The sequence below is a fragment of the Phaseolus vulgaris genome, chromosome 7 (assembly GCF_051622355.1).
Source record: "Phaseolus vulgaris cultivar YP4 chromosome 7, ASM5162235v1, whole genome shotgun sequence".
NCBI classification, from domain to species: Eukaryota; Viridiplantae; Streptophyta; class Magnoliopsida; order Fabales; family Fabaceae; genus Phaseolus; species Phaseolus vulgaris.
Genome location: NC_143504.1, coordinates 12,316,616 through 12,337,635, shown reverse-complemented (window position 1 = coordinate 12,337,635; position 21,020 = coordinate 12,316,616). Strand labels below are relative to the sequence as shown.

General features: G+C 33.9%; 1 protein-coding gene across 8 annotated transcripts; it reads right to left on the bottom strand.

The window, feature by feature from the left end:
• Nucleotides 1-258: 258 nt before the first annotated feature.
• Nucleotides 259-20,205, bottom strand: LOC137827920 (RNA-binding (RRM/RBD/RNP motifs) family protein). 8 transcript variants are annotated; one of them, XR_016523481.1, is made up of 17 exons: nucleotides 19,786-20,203; nucleotides 19,610-19,707; nucleotides 19,192-19,432; nucleotides 19,006-19,103; nucleotides 18,864-18,929; nucleotides 18,472-18,561; nucleotides 18,049-18,117; nucleotides 17,850-17,956; nucleotides 17,560-17,705; nucleotides 16,927-17,074; nucleotides 2,446-3,006; nucleotides 2,097-2,357; nucleotides 1,396-2,015; nucleotides 830-1,310; nucleotides 648-751; nucleotides 505-574; nucleotides 259-433 (listed from the first exon to the last, which is right to left on the bottom strand). XR_016523481.1 is itself a non-coding variant. In XM_090305316.1 (9 exons), the coding sequence occupies exons 1-9, from the start codon at nucleotides 20,097-20,099 to the stop codon at nucleotides 17,619-17,621; spliced, it is 1,188 nt and encodes a 395-aa protein (XP_090161442.1). In that variant the 5' UTR covers nucleotides 20,100-20,204; the 3' UTR covers nucleotides 17,297-17,618. The 8 variants fall into 8 exon arrangements, 2 of the variants coding, with proteins under 2 accessions (XP_090161442.1, XP_068490396.2); XR_016523482.1 differs by lacking the exons at nucleotides 259-433; nucleotides 505-574; nucleotides 648-751 and having other exon boundaries at nucleotides 1,074-1,310; nucleotides 18,864-18,934; nucleotides 19,786-20,205; XR_011083799.2 differs by lacking the exons at nucleotides 259-433; nucleotides 505-574; nucleotides 648-751 and having other exon boundaries at nucleotides 1,074-1,310; nucleotides 1,474-2,015.
• Between the last annotated feature and the right edge of the window lie 815 nt (nucleotides 20,206-21,020).

The window sequence follows — 21,020 nt, the reverse complement described above, 5'->3', positions numbered from 1 at the left end:
ATTTGTGAGTAAAATATAAATCTTTGTTAGTTTAAAGTTGTAGTGATACCTTTTAGTTTGATTATCAAGGTTTTATGTGAAAAATAAAAATTTGGATTTTAAACTTATGTACTAAGTTGGAGATCCTATATTAGAAATATCACGACTTCACAAATGCTAGATTTATAAAAATTTATGAAATATGTTGATAAAAAATGTCTCAGATATGATATGGCTTCCGAACTCATTGATATTTCTTATGTGAATAACTGCATTTCAAAATATAGTTGACATAAATTAGTTTTAAGATACATATATGTTTAAGAATTATAAAAAAAAAATTAACATATCATGTTACCTCTTTCCAACCAGTTTTAACATCTAGTCTTACAATGGTAATCATCCATTGCATAACGTAATAACCACACTCATAGCTTTCTGGTTGTTTATTACACTATAATTCAATAAAAAGTAAAAGTTAGTATATTGATAAACAATGAAAAGAGAAAGAAAAATATTACAAACCTTTATTTTTATCCAATTCAAATTATTTGAACTGAATCGACCTTTTAGGATGTTATATGCACACCATGAACTGGTTAATACAAAAACCTCGTTAGTAGATGGTTAATTAGTAACATACAAAGTTAAGTTTATAGTGTACTTACGTATCAATGATTTCTTAAGATTTATGGGTATCTTCTTGTGTAGGGAACAGAACCACACAGCAGTCTTATCAACCATTGATAAAACAAGTAACTGTTAATGATGCCTATATCATCCATGAAAAGAGTTAGTAAATATTTAAAACATGAAATAGTAATAATTGATGACATATAATTAAACTTACTCATTAATATAAGGGCATAAATAAATTTGTTTTCCCTCTTTTTCCAGGGTGTTAGTGATGTATGCTTGGGTCTCATATGACTTTGGTCCAACGAGATTAGTATATGTAGGATCTAAGAATCCATACACATTTTCCTTCTCCTCAGTGAGACAGACTCCATGCAAAAACTTACAAGTTATTAGTTAAAGCATAATCTGTAATAATTTAACATAAAGTGCATTGAAATATAGGTAAAGAGACTTACATCATAAAAAAATTGAATTATATTTATATTGAGCTCCTAATCCCCAGCTACAAATTCTAATAAATCTGTGTTGTACATGAATAATGGCAGTTCAGTGTTTATTTGAAAAAATGTATCATCCCACGGAACTTCAAAAGGATCATGACCAATTTGTCTAGCACCTAGAGTTAAGGAAGCTATAGGATCGTCAACCGGAACCTCATGCTTCTTCTTCGGACTTGGTTTCCGAAGAGGTTTCTACAAAATAAAGAACATTTGTATTAAATTATATGTAATATATAAATATAAATATAAATTAATACCAATGAAATGAAATTATTACACGAGGTTGTGACATAAATCGAATGAGGTGTCTGGGCCAGGCAACGAATGTCTGAAATGCATCGGCCACAGTGGTTACCTCATTTGAAGGTAGTGGAACACGAGCATCAGGTACTCGTACTTTTTCAACTGTTACCTTCGCCACATTAGGAGAGAGAGGAACGTTATGTAAGGTGGTGGCCTCTTCATAGACTTTTCCAAGGGCCATCACCTGAGGAAGCTTGTCAGCCACTACCAGTAGCTCACATTCCCTCGTCTTCCCAATGATACCATCCCCTGATGTTGTAGGAGTCGCACAACTTCCCTTTGTGCTCTTGGGAGTGAGACTAACAAGGGGTTGAATCGGCTCAACACAAAGTTGTTGCGATAGAAATTGTTGTCGCATTCGATCATTCTCCTTTCTCATCTCTAGCCGCATCCGATTAGTCTCCTTTCTCATCTCCTCCATTAATTGTCCACGTATCTTAGTCTTCATTTGAGATTCGATCTCTTTAGGGGCGGAGGATGACTGTTGTTGTGAAACTCCAAAATATAGTTTAATTCCAACCCCTTGTCCATCTGTACGAACACGACCACAGTGTTCAGGTCGTCCAATTGCTTCAACCAAGATATCATGACGACCTTGAGGAACAAAAATCATATCAGTTTTTAATATAATAAATGTTTTAAAATAAATGAAAAAAAAAACTAAAAATAACTTACAATTTTTTCGATGATAACCCCGAATTGCTCAAAATTTGGTGCACCTGACTTTTTAATTCGGGCCCTCTTCCATTTTACATGGCGAAAAGGTGGTGATGGAGGAGAAGTGACCACAGTTTCCACATTCTCAGACGACGTCCCCTGTCTAGATTTCTCCTTTTCCACCATCAGTGATTCTCAAGTTTTCGATACCCCCGAACGAGAGAGTACGTGCGGGGTAAAATTCTTCAAAGCTATCTCTTGAGCTTTCTTCCGACGATCCTGTCATAATTGAAATAAACAAAGTGAATTAAATAAGATAAACTTATTAATGTTATATAAATAAAAATAGTTAAGTTACTTCACTTACCATCCAAGCCTCATTTTCATGGCTTTCTTTAAAAAGACGCCATGTTTCCTCGTCAATATGTTTGTACTTTAAACATGGATTTTTTTCTTTAAGGTCGCCAAAAACGTATCTCGAAGTCAATCTTGACTTAAAGTGACAAAATTTAAGTCCGATATTGGATATAACCTTTGATCGAAGTGGTTCCACATCAGGAATTTCAAAGTTTGCTTGGAAAATAACATCACCAAATTAAAATTAATCAATGAATATTAAAAAGCATTATATGGTAACAATAATAATGTAAAACTTATGAGAACATCCTCCCAGATCATGTTCTGATCGATCTCTAACACCTCATCCCATGAATTAATCAAAATGGGGAGCCTCTCACGAGAAACAACTCCAAGATAACTCATAAACTTATCTGCTTTAGGACCAAAAGCCACTTCAGTGTTGACGTCAATGTCAACACGTGTCTTCTCACTAGCAGCACGTTTCAATGCGAGACGCTTCAATCTAGTAGGTCCTCTACTGCCTCGTTCGGATCAAGGTCTGATTGGAGTCTGATCCTCATCCATATCTCTGTTAAAAAAATTAGGTAACAAACATTAGTTAATCTGCATGGAATGAAAATCATATAAAAATAATACATAAAATTCTAAATGTGTATTTACGGGTTGCATGTGGGTTGAATGTTCATATGTAAATTCATTCACTGTGGTCTTTACGAGTTGCATGTACATCATCAAGTACATCGTCATCTTTATTAATTATCATTGGTGTGAATGAATGAGGGTCACCATTTTCAATATCATCTATGGCCTCCCTTTGTTTTTTCCCGTGTAAAACGACATACCAATGTTCTAACGTAGGATCTTTCACGTAAAAAACCTGAGATGCTTGTTGAACCATTATAAATGGCTCATCTTGATACCCTATCTTTCGAAAGTCCACTAGTGTGAATCCTAATTCATCAATTTTAACCTCACTTTTATTGTCAACCCATTTACAGTTGAAAACTGGAACGAAAAACTTAGTGTAGTCAACCTCCCATATCTCTTCTATAAACCCATAGTATGCCATTGATCCAAGTACTAGATTTGTATCTTTCAAAGTCGAAAACTGCATTGACTCGACTTCAAGAGTAACACCAGAATTTTGAACTGTACTCTTTTCATCCATAGACTTCGCGTAAAATATACAATTATTCACTTTGTACGCTGTACATGAGATGACATCAAACTTCAATCCAGCAGCCAACCAGGTCTAGGTCTTTGAGGCCGTTGAATCCTTGAACACCTCGTCTTTAAACCAAGGCATGAAAGTTCTATTATGTTCCATCAAGACCCATTTCTCTGCTTGTCTTGGGTTATTTGCCTTCACAATGGTTTTATCAGCTTCTATGTAAGGTATAACTTCATCTGTATTATTCAATATATACAAATATGCTTGCAAGACTTTTGATCGAAATTTGCTTACAATATTCACACCACGTAAACATTTACTTGTAGAACGCCTGTGGTGCCATAATTAGCAGGAAGACCTATTGGATTTGCTTTTGACATGTACTCTGAACAAAATTCAATACTTTCTTCAGCTATGTACTTTTCAATCATTGAAGCTTCTGGATGATAATGATTTTTCACATAACCTTTCAAAAATTTTATATACCGCTCAACAGGATACATCCATCTTAAGTACACTGGTCCACACAATCTAACCTCTCTTACCAGATGCACCACTAGATGAACCATGATGTCAAAAAAAGATGGAGGAAAAAACATCTCCAATTCACACAAGATAACAACAATTTCATTTTGAAGTTGATCTAGTTTTGATGGATCAATGACTTTACAACAGATGGAAGAGAATAATGAGCATAAACGGGTTATGGTATGTCTAACAATTTTTGGTAAGATCTCACGAATAGCTATTGGCAACAACTGTTGCATCAACATGTGACAATCATGAGACTTCAACCCAATTAACTTCAAATCTTGCATTACATCTATACAATGTCTGACTTCTAACCTTGACCAATACAGAAGATCAAAGAAGATTGATTTCTTCTTCCAAATGTTTGTCACAAATGACTTTTTTTTTTTACTTACCGAAGGTGTGGTCTATGTTATTTACCTTTTCGTAAATCTCAACACCAGTTAATGGAGTTGGTGGGCCACTAGCCTCTTGGTGTCCATTAAAGGCTTTTTTCAATCTCCAGTAAGGATGATGACTTCTAAGAAACCTCCGATGCCAAAAATATACTCTTGTCCTTCCATGTTTCAATTGTCGGGAAGCAGTGTCTTCTTCGCATATTGGACATGCTTTGTGACCCTTAACATTATAACCTGATAAGTTACCATATGTCGGAAAGTCATTGATGGTGCAAAATAACTTGGCATGAAGATTGAAAGTTTCATTAGCAAATCCGTCAAATACTTCAACACCCTGGTCCCACATTAACTTCAAATCTTCAATTAAAGGACTTAGCCTGACTGTTTCGGACTGGATATCATCATAGAAAACATCATGTATTTTCGCTTCATGCACAATCTAGGAGGTAAGTTATAAACTAGTAAAACATGCCATGAACTGTGATTTATACTCATATTACCAAACGAATTCATTCCGTCTGTAGCTAAACCAAGTTGGATATTTCTTGATTCTTTACCAAACTCTGGAAACTCATCATCAAATTTCTTCCACTAAATAGGATCAGCTGGATATCGGTACATGCCATCACATTTCCTCTCATCTACATGCCATCAAAGATTCTTAGCATGGTTTGGGCATGCAAACAAACACTTCATCCTTGGAATGATGGGAAAATACCACATAACCTTCATTAGGGGTCCATGCTTTTCTATATCTTCAATAGTATCATCATCTTTTTGTTTCAACTTATAACGTGATAACCCACACCTCGGACAACTTTTCAGCAATTCAAAATCTTTCCAGTATAATATACAATCATTAGGACATGCATGTATCTTTTTATACTCCATACCCATTGGACAAAGAATCTTTTTGGCCTCATAATTACGATTAGGTAGAGTATTTCCCTCTGGAAGCATATCCTTCAACAACTGAAGCAATTCTGTGAAGCTTTTATCAGTCCATCCATTTATTGCCTTCAAATTCATCAATCTTAACACCGCCGACAACCGTGGGTAGTTAGTTGATCCAGGATACAATGGAGTCTCTGCATCACTTGACATATTTCCATATCCATGCGTTTTTTCAAAAGACTCAGCTCCTACATCACGAATCATGTCCTCCAATCGATCATCATCTACATCATCGTGTACTGCTTCATCCATGGTGGACGCCACGTATTCTTCAGTTATGGAAACACGTGGTAAATTTAATAATTCACCGTGCCATTTTTAGATACATGGTATTTTTAGATAGCAATTTTCTCTTAATTGTTTTATTGCTTTGCATTGATTTCTTACATAAAATTGTGTTTTTCATTCTTAATTGTGATCTAAGTAAATTACTTAGAAAAAGATTTATGAAAGTCTTGAGGGATAGACTCCGGCTAGGAGTCGTTGCTACCTTCTTGGTCGCTCCATCATAGTTGTAATTGGAGCTGCGATTTCAGGTTGAATTACAGCTTCAGGTTGAACTGCAGGTAGAGTGACTCATTCTTCCACATCATCGTTTAAAACATAAATATATCATTTTTTCGAATCCATTTCAGCTGATGCATTCCATTGTCATTCCTCATCTTCGGCAAATGTAACATCACGATTAACAATCACCTTCTTTATCATTGGATTATATAGTTTGTATCCCTCATGCTTATATCCAATGAAAATGGTCTTCACTGCCTTATCATCCAACTTCAATCTTGTTGCCTTGGGGACATGAGCACAAGTAATTGACCCAAATACCTTCAAGTGCTGCACATTAGGTTTGAATCCGCTTCATGCCTCAATCGGAGTTGTGTTAGGAACACTCCAAGTGGGTGATCTGTTTATCAAATATGTCGCACATGTTACGGCCTCAGCCCAAAAATAATTTGGCATACCTTTCGCTTTAAGCATGCTCCTCGCCATGTTCATGATTGTTCTATTCTTTCTCTCGGCAACTCTGTTGTGTTGAGGTGTGTAGGGACAAGTTATGTTATGCTGGAACCCAAGTTCTTCACAATACCTCTTGAACTCATTAGACTTGTACTCACCCCCTCCATCACTAGGCACCATCTTAATTAGTCCGTCACTCTATCTTTCAATAAATGCTTTAAATATTTTAAAGCAATGGAATACTTAATCCTTGTTTTTCAATAGATAAATCCAGGTTTTCCTTGAAAAATCATCAATAAAGGTTAAAAAATACTTATTACCTCCAATTGATGATATGTTCATCGGGCTACAAACATCAGTATGAACAAGCTCTAAAGGAAATTTCGCACGCCAAGGCTCCTTAACAAATGGTATCCAATGATTCTTTCAAAAAAATGCAAGTCTCACACAATTGATCAGGGTGATGAATATAGGGTAAACCATTCACTAAATTTTGTTTGGAGAGATTTTCCAAACTGTGAAAATTCCCAAAGCGTAAATGTCATAACCACGATTCATTATTCACTATTGCATTCAAACACTTGAAATCACCCATATGAAAATCTACTAGAAACATGCGGTTTTTTGATAAAAAAAGTTTTAAGAATCAAACTACCTTTTTTTATCAAAAGTTGAGAATTGATTTTCAACTATGTGCATCACGTAACCCTTTTTGGCCAGCTGTCCCATACTTAAAAGATTACTTTTCATATCAGGTACATAGAAAACATCATAGATGTACCTGTGATCACCATTCTTCAATGTGATAAGAATTCGCCCTTTTCCAGTCACCAGAACGAACCTGCCATCACCGAATTTCACTTTTGTGCAAAATGAGTCATCCAAATATGCAAACAGCTCCTTCTGACCACACATATGATTTGTGCAACCTGTATCCAAATACCAAGTCTAATTGTTTAGAGTTTCATTTGATGTGGCTGCCATTAATACTGCATGATCCTCTTCATCTTGTTCGTGATTACTATCTTCTTTAACACAATTGGCAGCATGATTATCACCTTTTGATCTGCAATCATTTGCATAATGGTCGTGTTTATGGCAGTTATAACACTCCACATTTGATTTATTATACATGCCTCCTCGTCCTCCACGACCACATCCTCCGTGCCAAGAGTTATTTGAACTCGGATTGTGAGTGGAACCAGTGTTGTTTTGCTCAACGCCTCCATGATTCTGGCCACCATGACCTTTACTGGAATAGCTACCACCACGTCCCCGTCCTCTGCCTCGTGAACTACCGTGTTTATGATAGGAGCTACCAATTGAGGCTTGTGCTTGTAAAGCCTGTTCAATTGGTTTTTAAATCTTATTGTCATTCATCTGCTGCTCATACGCTCGTAGGGAAGAGGACATTAACCTTACTATCATTGTTGAAATGTCATTGGCATTTTCAACTACGGCAACAACATATTCAAATCTGGGAGTTAAAGACCTCAAAATCTTCTCCACCTTTGCCTGCTCCAAATGTGTTTCACTATTGGTTTTCATCTGATTTGTCAAGGCAAGAACTTTATTTATATAGACATCAACACTCTCTGTGTTTTCCATCTGCAGCAGTTCATATTGGCGTCTTAGGGTTTGAAGACGCACCCTCTTGATCTTGTCATCACCTTTATAATTGGTTGACAAAATGGTCTAAGCCTCACTTGCAGTTGTTGCTCCTTCTATCTGTTCAAACGTCTCGTCATTCATCCATTGATGGATGAGATACAAAGCCTTGTTGTCCTTCTTCTTCTGGTCACGATGCGCTACTCGTTGCGCCTCAGTTGCATTATCAGCTAATGCAGACACTCCACTCTCAACGACATCCCATAACTCATGATAATCAAACAAAAATCTCATTTGCACACACCACCGATTGTGATTTTTTCCATCAAGGATAGGGACTGATAATTGGGTAGAGTTCATGATAACAGACTGACTCTGATACCAGTTGTAGAAACTAATTGAAGGAAATAACAAAAGGCAAAAAGTTGTAGAAACTGATTGAACGTAATTGCATGAAATTGCAAAACTGTTGAACTGATACATTCATTTTGATTTACTTCAATAATATATATAATAAAATTACATTTACTGGAAGCTATAAAATAGGAATACTAACAGCCCTATAAACTGACCATTAATGTAATACTAACGGTAAATAATTTAAGATTAATAAAATGTGAATTAATAACCAACATCCTCCCTTAATTATGATTTGGAACAACCTTCATGCCCAACAGATATCTTAACTTGATAAAAGCATCGATCTTCAATGGCTTAGTGAGAATATCTGTAATTTGATCTTTTGATCCAATTTGATCATGTTCTTCCTTAGAAAGTAATATTAAAAAAAAAATTCTCATATTTAACAAAAAAAACAAACTTAAAAGACCATCATGAATGTTTATAAACAATAGCAGGATAATGGATCATATATATTAACCTATTGTTTTTAAACTTTTCTTAAAAATTTATTAGTAATAATCTTATTTCCAAAGTAATTTAGTTGGGAATGTTTTTTTAACATTAAATGTAACCTAAATTTAAAACAAAGCAAACCCTTAAACTCTTCTACAAAATGAAAACCAAAATGTGAATAACAAATGACAGAGGAACAAAAACTGAAATATATTAATTTAGAAAAGAGAAACGAAATACACATTTTCTTTTAAAGACAACATGGGAAGAAGAAATCCTAGTGCCACACAAGGAGTGCTTCAATGTATAGTATCATTAATAGCTTGCAATATATTTAAGAATCTCTGAATGTACTAATTATTCAATTAAAAAATGATAGATTTTTTTAAAAAAAATAGAAGTGAGGAAACAGACTTCAACTAAAAGAAAATTCAATTCAATAACATCGTAAATCCATTGCTTATTTTTTCAATTGAATCTACAACTAATTTCTAAATATTTGACTCCAATTCTTAATTCAATTTTGTATCAATTATTTCATAAATTCCTTACTTGAGTTGAATGTTGAAACATCTAATCTAGAAAAGATCAAATATCCAAAAACAAAAGCAAGAAGGGATTAAAAGAAAAAGAAATGTTTGCATATAGTGTTGGGAATCCCTCCTTATTTTAATGGGTACCATGATTAATAAATCTTGATAACTAATCCATTGAATATATTCAATGATGACCATTCCAAAAGTCTAGGAATTGTAACTCTCTCTTGAAAATGTGATAAGCATTAGTTATCCACTATCTCTTTATGAAGAAGTCTTCCTCTCATTCTCTATATAAAGGGAAGTTGTGAGGAAGAGAAAAGCAAGCAAGTGAGAAAAGAAACATAGAGAGTAAACGGGAGAATAGAGATCCACCATAGTGTGAGATTACAAATCGTAGTGAGATGTTAGAGAGACATTGTATTTCATCCTTGTTGGGTGAGATTTAGTGTCATTATTCAATTTTGCTATATTTTCTTTTATTTGCTTATTGTTACCGCAAGTGCTCATTTTGTATCTACACCAAAGAGGGAGAATTAGTTTTGATTTTCCCAACAATGGCATCAGAGCTTGGTTTTGATACAAGATGGAATGAGCCATTTAGGATGGAGACATGTTCAAGTTGACAACGGACAACTCTTCCTATTGGAAGCCCATGATGGAGGATCACTTATATTGTAAGGATATGCATGAGCCCATTTCTTGCATAGATAAGCAGAAGGTAAAAGTGATAAAGATTGGGAATTGAATCGAAAAACTGTTGCATTGATTTCAAAGTATATTGATATAATTTTGTTAGAGCACGTGTTCACATACACAAATGCTTATGAGTTATGGTCAAAACTTTAATCTATGATTCAAAAGAAAACTCCAAGAAATAAAGCATCTCTTGTTAGAAGACTGGGAAAATTTGACTACACGGATGGTCAAAGTATGATGGAACACTTAAATTCATTCAAGAGTCTTGTCAATCAATTGAAAAAGATAGATATGAAGATTGATGATGAGTTGCATGCACTTTTGCTACTCAGTTCGTTGCCTGAGAGTTGGGACACACTAGTAGTCACGCTCTACATCCAGAAGGAAAGAAAGAGGTACAAATTTTCAATATGAAGCAAATGTTATTGAAGCGAGAAAGACGTGAAACCCGTGGGAGAAATGAATCCCGTGGAAGAAACAAGAGCAAAGCCAAAGGTCATTCTCAATCTCACACAAAAACAATATGCTATTATTGTAGTAAAGAAGGTCATAAGAGATCTGAATGCATATTTCTGAAGAGAAATCAGAAAGCCGGAACTGTCCATCCAAACTTAGTTGATCCAAAGAAGATGGATTGTATTCCAACCACAGTCGTCGTCGTTGATGATGAAGGTTTTTTTTATTGGAGAAGACAATTACCTAAATGTTGCATATGGTGATTTGTCTTGGATCGTTGATTCTGGTGCCTCTTTCCATGTAAGTCAACATGAAGGTTTCTTTTCAAATTACAAGAAAGGTGACTATGGTACTGTGAAAATGGGAAACCATGTTACAAGCAAGATTGTAGGTATTGGTGATATCGTGTTACTAATAGACACACGAAACAAACTTGAATTGAAGGAAGTGAAGCATGTTCCAGAAATGCGTCTCAACCTTATCTCAACGGGTAAGTTGGATGATGTTGATTTTATAAGCCATTTTGGTACTGGAAAGTGAAAACTAGAAAAAGGGAACCTAGTCATTGCCAGAGGTTTAGAGGAAGGATCCCTTTACATTATGCAAGGAAGAATTTTTTCTGGAAAAGTAAGTGTTGCTACAAACTCCAAAGATGTTTGGCACAGATGATTGGGGCATATGAGTGAGAAAGCACTCCCGATGCTCGCCAAAAACCACTTGCTAAATATAAAGGCTCAAATCTTGGAATCCTGTACTGATTGTATTTATGATAAACAATGCAGAGTTAGTTTTCATAGATCAAGCGATCCCTTAAGGAGACAAGAGGTACTTGAACTTGTACATACAAATGTTTGTGCACCATCTGAAAAATCTCTTGATGGGGCCTACTACTTTGTTACATTTATTGATGATCACTCAAGAAGAGTATGGGTGCACTTATTGAAAACCAAAGATCAGGTACTGTCAGCATCTAAAAAATTTCATGCTCTAATAGAGTGTGGGACTGGAAAAAAGCTTAAGTGTCTGAAAGCCGACAATGGTGGAGAGTATTGTGGTCCTTTTGAAGCCTATTGCAAGATGTATGACATTAGAATGATAAAGACACCACCAAAGACTCCTCAACTGAATGGAGTAGCCGAAAGGATGAATCGTACTATTGAAGAGAAAGTCAAATGCATGTTACAAGGTGCAAACCTCCCCAAGTCTTTCTAGGATGAAGCAATAAAGACTACAGTTGATCTCATAAACCTTACACCTTCAATACCTCTAGATGGAAAGATTCCAGAGGAAGTTTGGTACAAGAAGAAGACATCCTTCAATCATCTGAGAGTATTTGGATGCAGAGCCTTTGTCATATTCCAAAGGATGAAAGAAAAAAGATAAATGTTGAGGTCAATGAGTGCATATACCTTAGGTCCCTAAAGGATGAATTTGGGTATAGATTGTGGGATCCTATAAAGAAGAAAATTGTTAGAAGCAGAGATGTTGTGTTCTTTAAGGAACAAACGATCAAAGATATTCAAGAGAAAAATCAGTGCAAGTCCAGATATTGCATTGATTCAGGGGGAGAGATTCCTAAAAAAATAGATCCTAATCAAATAGACCAACAGACAGATCCTGCTCACCCAGTTCCTGACTAGACTAATGAACAACCAGATCATGATTAAATAATGTTAGACCCTCAAATACAACAAGAACCTGATCCTTTAGACCAACAAATGCAAGTTGAATTGAGTGCTCTAAAATAAGAAGAAAGCCACCATCAAAGTATCCTAAAGAAGATTATATTACTTTGACAGATAATGGTGAACCTCAAAACTTCTCAGAGGCTATGGAATCAATTGAGAAAGGGGAGTGGATCAAAGTCATGGAAGAAGAGATGAACTCTTTACACGAGAACCATACTTATGATCTGGTGGAGCTACCTAAAGGAAGAAAATCCTTGAAAAACAAATGGGTGTATAGGCTTAAAACTGAAGAGGGAAGCTTGAGACCAAGGTAGAAAGATCAAATTGTTGTGAAAGGGTGAAAGGAGATGGTTTTTATGAGATATTCTCACCAGTGGTGAAGTATTCCTCCATAAGAGTAGCATTGGGTATAGCAGCTAGCCTAGACCTAGAATTTGAACAACTTGATGTCAAAACAACTTTCCTACATGGAGACGTCAAAGAAGAAATCTATATGGAGCAGCCCGAAGGTTATGAAGAACCAAGCAAGGAACACTTGGTGTGTCATCTGAAGAAGAGTTTGTATGGTCTGAAGCAAGCACCTAGACAATGGTATAAGAAGTTTGAATCTTTCATGACCAAACACAGTTTCAAGAAGACAACTGCTGACCATTGTGTGTGCATCAAGAGGTATGAAGATGGAAACTTTGTTATCCTACTATTATATGTCAATGATATGTTAAAGTAAAACCAAGATTGTTGGTTTGAAGAATGCTTTAAGCAAGTCTTTTTCCATGAAAGACTTAGGTCCTGCAAAGAAAATTCTTGGGATGAAGGTGATCAGAGATTGCCCCAAGAAGTTGATATGACTATCACAAGAGAAGTAAATTGAGAATTAATAAGGTGGATACTTTTGTTACATGATTTAAAATCAAGAACAAGAAGGGTTGTGAGAACTGTGTTAAATGCTTTATTATTCTTTAATTCAATATGCAAAGTCACTTTTTTAATCTCAATATTACCATGTTTAGATACTTAGTGAGTGTTGAACTATAAAATTTTACCAAAATCTATTCCTTGTGGGTTCGACACTTGTACTTCAAAGCATTATATTATAGTTGACTCGGTACACTATTGTAATTACATGTTTGAGCTTTAGAACATGTACTGAAATATCCTGCAAAATGTAGTGATCTAATCAATGTGTTGCCTCAATCATTGATGTTACCATTTGCAGGAAAATCATCTTAGCTTCTTTTAATGATAATTTGATAAGGATTGTTTGCAATAATTAATTATTTTTACATGTATTACGAAATGAACTTTAAGCCTAACTCAACCCCATAAAACCAGCTCATGGGGTGAGGTTTGCACCCACTTATATACAATGAAATATTCTCATCTCTAGTCTTTATTATTCCTTCCAACACACCCCTTCACGCCGAGAGTGGCAGCTCGTAAAAACGTAATATAATCTTTCATTTCAAGTGTCTTATCGATCAAGCGACACCCGGATTTGAACTGGGGAAAAAGGATTTGCAGTCCCCCGGGATAACATATTATGGGTGGTCCGATAACGGCCTGATAGCAGGTGGTCTAATAAACCTAATAAACACTTGCTAGGATAGGTTTTAAATGGCTATGATACCATATTACGAAGTGGACTTTAAGCCTAACTCAACCCCATAAAATCGGCTCATGGGGTGAGGTTTGCACCCACTTATATACAATGAAATATTCTCATCTCTAGTCGATGTGGGATCTCCAACAACATGTAATCCTACTAATTGAATGTATTATATCAACTGCATTTTGTTGAAAGATTTGACTATAACAAGTGTAGATGTTGCATATTTTGCATGGGAAGCAATTGAATATCAAAATAAGAGAGAATGGTTGTAAAAATGTCGTATCGTAACCACAATAATTAGACTTCAACCTCTCTTATTTTGATCTTAAATTTCCTTACAACATATGCATCATCTACACTTGTTGTAGTCAAATCTTCAACAATCTATAGTTGACATAATAATACATTAAGTTAATAGGATCACGTGTAATAATCATTAATTACTACACATAATTTTTATCAAATTATCTTTACAAGAAACTAAGATATTTTTTTGAAAAATGTATAACATGAGTCCACTTGGAATAATTAAGTCACACATCCAAGTAATTAAACATCATGATTTAATATCATATAAGGAATAAAACAACTTCAATGATAAGATAATAATAATTCATTATAAAATAATAATAGATTAAATTTAATCTAAATCAAAACCAATAGCTCCAATTCAAATCAATGTCAACACAATAGAAATCAACATCAATAGTAACAATGGAACTGACAATCAAAATAGATGAGCAACTTTCAAAAATAGGGACGACAAAACAGGTCTGACATAATTTAGGTGGGACGGATTCACTTTTTAAACCTGCTAACTCATATTGGCCCAACCTGTCTAACCACCAACCTGGCAGGTCACAAGCGAGACGGGGTGAACTGGTCCACCAGCCCGCCCTTTTTATTTTTTACACTTTTAAAAAGAAATCTCATATTTTTTAAATAAAAATTGGTAGTGATCAATATTTTATATATAACTTTATTTGCATTAATTTCTTTATACATAATTTAATTCATTGAAATATTGTTGATATTTAATTTATTTTATTAAGTATTAAATATTGTTTCATTAAAATATTAAAATTTTATTTTATTTTATTATTCTTTCTTGTATTTTATTGTCCAGAAAATTATATAAATTATTATAACCAAGTAAATAAATTAAAATAAAAAAATTACAAAAAATTAAAAAGTGACAGACCAGCCTGCCAACCCACTCTATGACGAGATGGATTACTATTTTCAGCCCACCACATTTTTGGCGGACCAATGGAGAGTTGGGCCAAAATGGGCCGGACTGCCTGTTTTGTCAAGCCTATTTTTTCAAAAGGTCAAGAGGAAGGTCAACCACAACAAGAAATAACCTCTAATATGTGTTTGAAGTTTGTTTTGTCATTCCTGGTTTTCTTAGATCTTCAATTACTATAATTTCTCTAAATTGACATTCTTTGAATTCAGTTGGTCCCACCATGGAGAGATTCAGTGGTCCTAAAAAATTCTGCAATTTACTAGGCAAGTAACTGCTCGTTTTCTGTCTACCATAGCCAATGATATTTCTGACATCCAAGTATTGTAATACCATAATTTTTAGACAGGGTCTACAATGAGTTATTGATTCTGCAAAATGCCTGGAACAATTGTTGGACTAGTAACTTCTTTAATTATGTTATCTAAATTTTACATACCAGTTATCTTATGGGTGTGTTTATTGCTTTCAATAAACCCCAATTTTATTTTTCTCCTTATAGAAGAAATGGATTGGTCTCATGAATAAAAATTGAACATTAAAAGCAATTCAGAAAAGTAAAAAGTAATTAGTGTAACATTTATTATTGAAGGCTACTTAGCATGTAACAATCTACTTATTTCAGAAAACTTTTATCTTGTTTCTTTTAGTAAGTAATACTGTATGATTAAGATGGGTTTAGTACCTGTAATGAAGACATCAAATAATATTACAAAACAAGCTAATACAAATAAAAGATAATTGTTGACTTTGGTTTCTGAATAATTGATTAAAAGTATGTTTAACTGAATTCATAGTATTTGATTAACAAACTTATTTTAATAACATAATATTTCGTAATATATTATTTCAATAGTGTTTTATTATCAAACATTTAGTTTCTTGTATTTTGTTATTTTCTATCTTTCAAATATTTATTAAAATAATTTACTTTCTATCCTTTTTACATAAGCTATGATTTAACTATTCTATTTTCCATTATCTATTTTATCTCAATACTAATACAAAATGGTATTTAGAAATGCACAGACGTGTATATTTTAAGATATAATATAAGATTAATAGTAAAATGGAAATATAAGAAATTATTGAAAATAAAAAATATTATTAAATTAATTGGTCTTTAAAAGATCAAAATCAATTAAAAATATATTCTAATTATCCAAACATATTTTTTTATTCATAAAATAAAAATAAAATTTATATAAAAATGGCATATAAACATACTAAATAATTACAATCTAAAAATCATCTTAACAGATCTCAATTTTTAGTTAATTGCTTTCAATTATCAGCTAACTTTCTAATTTTTTGCTAGCTTATGCCTACTTTTTGCTATATATAGTTTGTTTTCCCTTTTAATCCTTTTTGGTTACCTCCTGGTATATTTCAAACAAAACACCAATTATATTTTCCAATAATGACTAGTTTTACATAGAATATTAAAATTTAGTCCAAATGGCTAAACAGCTAAAGTTCCATAATATATTATGTTACAACTTTAGCAACTATTGTCTTAAAACACCTATCTGAACCAACATTATCTTAAAATGTCATTGTCTACTGAACTCTTTAACATCCAAAAGCCTAACAATAGAAACCCAGATTCCTGTAGAGGCTACAATATTGCTAGCCAACTGCAGCACGCTTTAGTCTTACTCTAACATTCTGTAGGAACCTTAGCCAACAGAAGAGTTCTATATTTTCACTCACATGGGCAAGTGTAGCATTACTGTCTAAAAACATATCTAGAACATGTGATTGAGTTGTTAGATACCTGCTTGCAGACCAAAGACAACTCCTCGAGCAGAATGGAGGCTGAGGTGAAGGATAAACCATAGAGAAGTAACTTATTCAGGGATGTTACACATGCTTCCCAGGCAAGCCTACTTGAATGAAGTATGCATTGCATTTATCTCCCTTATCTAGAAGTTATGAAAAGATGCAAGTTAACAACAACACTGGCATGAGTGAGCACTGAAAACAGAATGCAAAATGCACTACAGATAAGCTACATCTATTGCCAAGGCAGCCTTTTCTGTAGTTATCCCTTGCCTGTGGTGAGTGTAAGAGAGAATGAAGGCTCCAATAATATGAAACTGGAGTCATTTTATGTGAAGTAAAACAAAAATAACCACCACTTGTTTATGCTAATGATTAGACCAAGTACTTCTGTAGTATTACTAGCACAAGTACAAGTCAACTGATATAAAAAGATTCCTTACGCTAATCATGTAAGGAAATAAATTGGAAAAAAAAAATATTGAGAAACAACTCCTAAGATAGAAGACTAATTAATCCTATAAATATAATATTTACATGATATTCAGACATGTCGTGGATATTCCAACATGAATGAGTCTAGTTTACACAATCATGCATTGAAAGCATAAAGATTGACAAACACAACCTTTCAAGGGAACTAAAATCATTCAGCAGAGCTGGTAATAGTATAGAGCTTTTCTCTTGTCAACTTGACGATCCAGCACGATTCCTGTTGTATCTTGGCGGGTTAGGCTTGGCAACATCTACCACTATCATCCAGCCATTAATAATCTGCACGTAGATTAAAATTTCTAAAACCGCCAAGCCTCTTTCATTTCGGAATTATTAACTCATTCTTATTTCTTGACAGTAATGAGGCGGAACTGATTCAAAGCAAAACAAAACTTTTCAAGAAAGTGAGAAAGATGAATCTACCTTGCCATTCATCTCTTTGAGCGCTGCACTTGCAGCTTCCTCTGTTGTGTATTCAACAAATGCATAACCCTTGGACCTTTTTGAAATCTTGTCCATAATAACTTTAACTGTCAAGCATTACCATTTAAAAGTAAAAGCTGGGATGAATTTGTTTCTGTCATGAGACACTAAAGATTGATGAGCAATGAAAATGAGTTACCTTCAACCAGCTCACCAAAGCCTTCAAATGCTGCACGCAAGGTTTTCTCAGATGTATAAAACGATAGCCCTGTTGAAGAGACAAATAATTCCAAGTAGTATCATCTCTTGCAAGAACCAAAAATGACATTCCCATGAAATAATTGCTCAAATTAAAGAATAGGTTGGCCAATTAAACTAAACATGGAATCATCTCACAGCTGATAATTTTTAAAAAATATTTATTTATTATAGAAGTGCTTTTAAAAAATTGATTTTTTTAATATTTTTTTGTACCATGCTGAGTTTTTGTAAAGGTACGTGCCAAATTACTTGTTCCTGACAGTAATTCAAATATAATTCTTAGTTGAATAGCCATCATATGAACAGCCAGATGCGAGAGGATAACACAGGCTTATACCTAGAATAAATGTTGTGGCCATACCTGTCACAAAAAGTTTCTTTGTTTTCAAGGGCTCTTCATGACTTGCTTCAGAAGAGTTGGAAACATTCCAACTATTTTCTAAGTTACTACCTGAATATGTATAGTTAGTAGAAAATCAGAGAGACGATGGACACTGATTAATACTGAAGTGTAGGCAACCATGAATGGGCATAATTAAACATCAGGGGAAAGGAAACCAGATTCTCATCTATTAGGCAAGAATCTTATCCTTACTCCAAGGTTTAACTTAGTTTTACTAAACATGCATGAAACCAGCTTGACACTAATCACACTCGCATAACTCTAAGGAGTTCTGTTGAAGCAAGACTGTAATATTAACAAGATGTTCCCAAGGCAAAAAAAAATATGGGGGAATCTACAAAACAGCTAACCTGCATAATCCTTATTTTCAGACTCAAAACTGTTATCTGGCTGAACTGATAAGACACCTGGCACACCTGCACTGCAACAAGCAACTGATTTAATGAGGTATTTTAAACTTTGACACTTGGGTTAAGGTTCTACAAGGCTAACCAGCTAGCTCTTGAGCACAATCCTCGTCAAGTTCACAGCAAAAAACGAAGTTGGTCTTCCAGGAGACATGATATATACACATTTGTGCATCCTTCTCACTGCAGACATTATTGTCATTACTTTTAGGGAAAGGGGAAATCCAATAACAATAGCAAAAGAATTAGAATTAGAATTTACTGCCCTTACTTTCCCATGACCTTGGTCAAAATTTGAGCATAGTAATCGACAATTTGAGCTTTGGTAACAACCTCAACCCCAGGTTTATCCATTTTAACAAGCCAATGCTTAGGATTTCCAGCAGGGAACAACATATTGGTAACAGTTTGTAATCCTGAAGGGTGAACTGCCTGGTCCCTAGATAAACTATAGTCCTTTTTCAAAGAGTTGAAATCCGGGTCAGGCCTAATCAACAACACCCCAGGCAAACCTACCAAGATACATGCATCAGAATCAAATTCATTTTAAAAATACCATAAATGCGACATCATTTCCACATGACTAAAACTCCAAACACCTATCTGAAATTGTGAATATATATTATCCTTGCTCCCAAGACTATCCCATCACCAATGAATTGGTTAATCAAAGAAGAAGAAAAACTCACTGGCCAGCTGGGAGGATATTTCTTCATCAATGTCACAACAAAAACCGAAGTGGGTGTCCCATGAAGCATCATATATACACATCTGAGCATCTTTCTCACTGTTGAAACCAAATTCAAAAGCAGTTTTCAGCTAAACAAGAAAGTCCGAGAAAGGGCAGAAGCCATTAAACAAGTACCTGCCGATAACTGTTTGTAGTACGTTGGCATAATAATCAATGACTTCTGGCTTTGAATTGAGCCCTTGAGGAGGTGTGTCCATGACCACCATCCAATGGCGGTTCTGTGTGGAGGTAGAATTGAAGGAAGGGTATGTTGTTGCTGCTACCCTAGTAATAGACCAATTACACGAATAAGAAGAAAGATTGGAATGGTTTATTTTGCAGGGTAATCTTAAGTTTACTGGAAGTTCATGAATTTGGGTTGTCTTTGGTTTCTGAAAGGAAAATGTTTGGCATTTGCAGAGTGTGACAGACACAGAGAGAAGTTCCATGTTTGTGTCACAATCCTATATTCCTACGGTTTTGGTTCATGTGAAATTGAAACAACTGGGAACAGTTGCTTATCTTCCCAAGTTATTGTTACTACTGAATAGTTCACATTGTTAATCCCATGAAATAGGAGAAATGTATATAGAAACATAATATATATTTGCTTTAAGAATAATTATTTTTTACATAATTTAAAAATAAAATAAAATAAAAACCTCCTTGAAGTTTTTATTAAATAACCCTCATTTTTTTAAACACTCAAAACTGTTCACACAAATTTAAACACATGGGTCAACTCTACCACCCTTTGAATCATCAAATCACCTAAAAATAAATTATCTCATTATTAAGATAATATTAAATTAAAATTTTAATTCTTTAATTATATATTATGTGAAATTTTGAATTGATAATAGAAAATAATCTTAAAACCTGAAAAACTTAATTTATAAGTGAGTAACATTTTTAATTTTTAATTCATCATTGTATTATATACAATTTTTAATTTTTAATCATGTAATCTTAGTTTTCATTTTGTTAAATTTATGAAAATTTAAAAATATTTTTTTTATTTATTCTTTAAATAATTATTTTAAAATTAGATAATTCAAAACTAAAGTCATAACTAAGAAGACTCATCGTTTGAAACAATATAAACAACTTTCATTTTTTCTATTTACAATAACATTGTTTCTCTAAGATGATAGAACGATCTTTTAAATATTATTTAGAGCTTATTACTAAGATCAATAAATATAATATTTTTTAATAGAAAAACTATGATATATTTTTTTTCAGTTTTACCTTAAATTATGTTAGTTCAATTGTTTTTTATAATAAGTGTGTAAATTAATTAAAAGTTAGATGCACACAAAATCTACAGGTAAAAAAATAATAATAATGAACGTTGACTTAAAATTTGA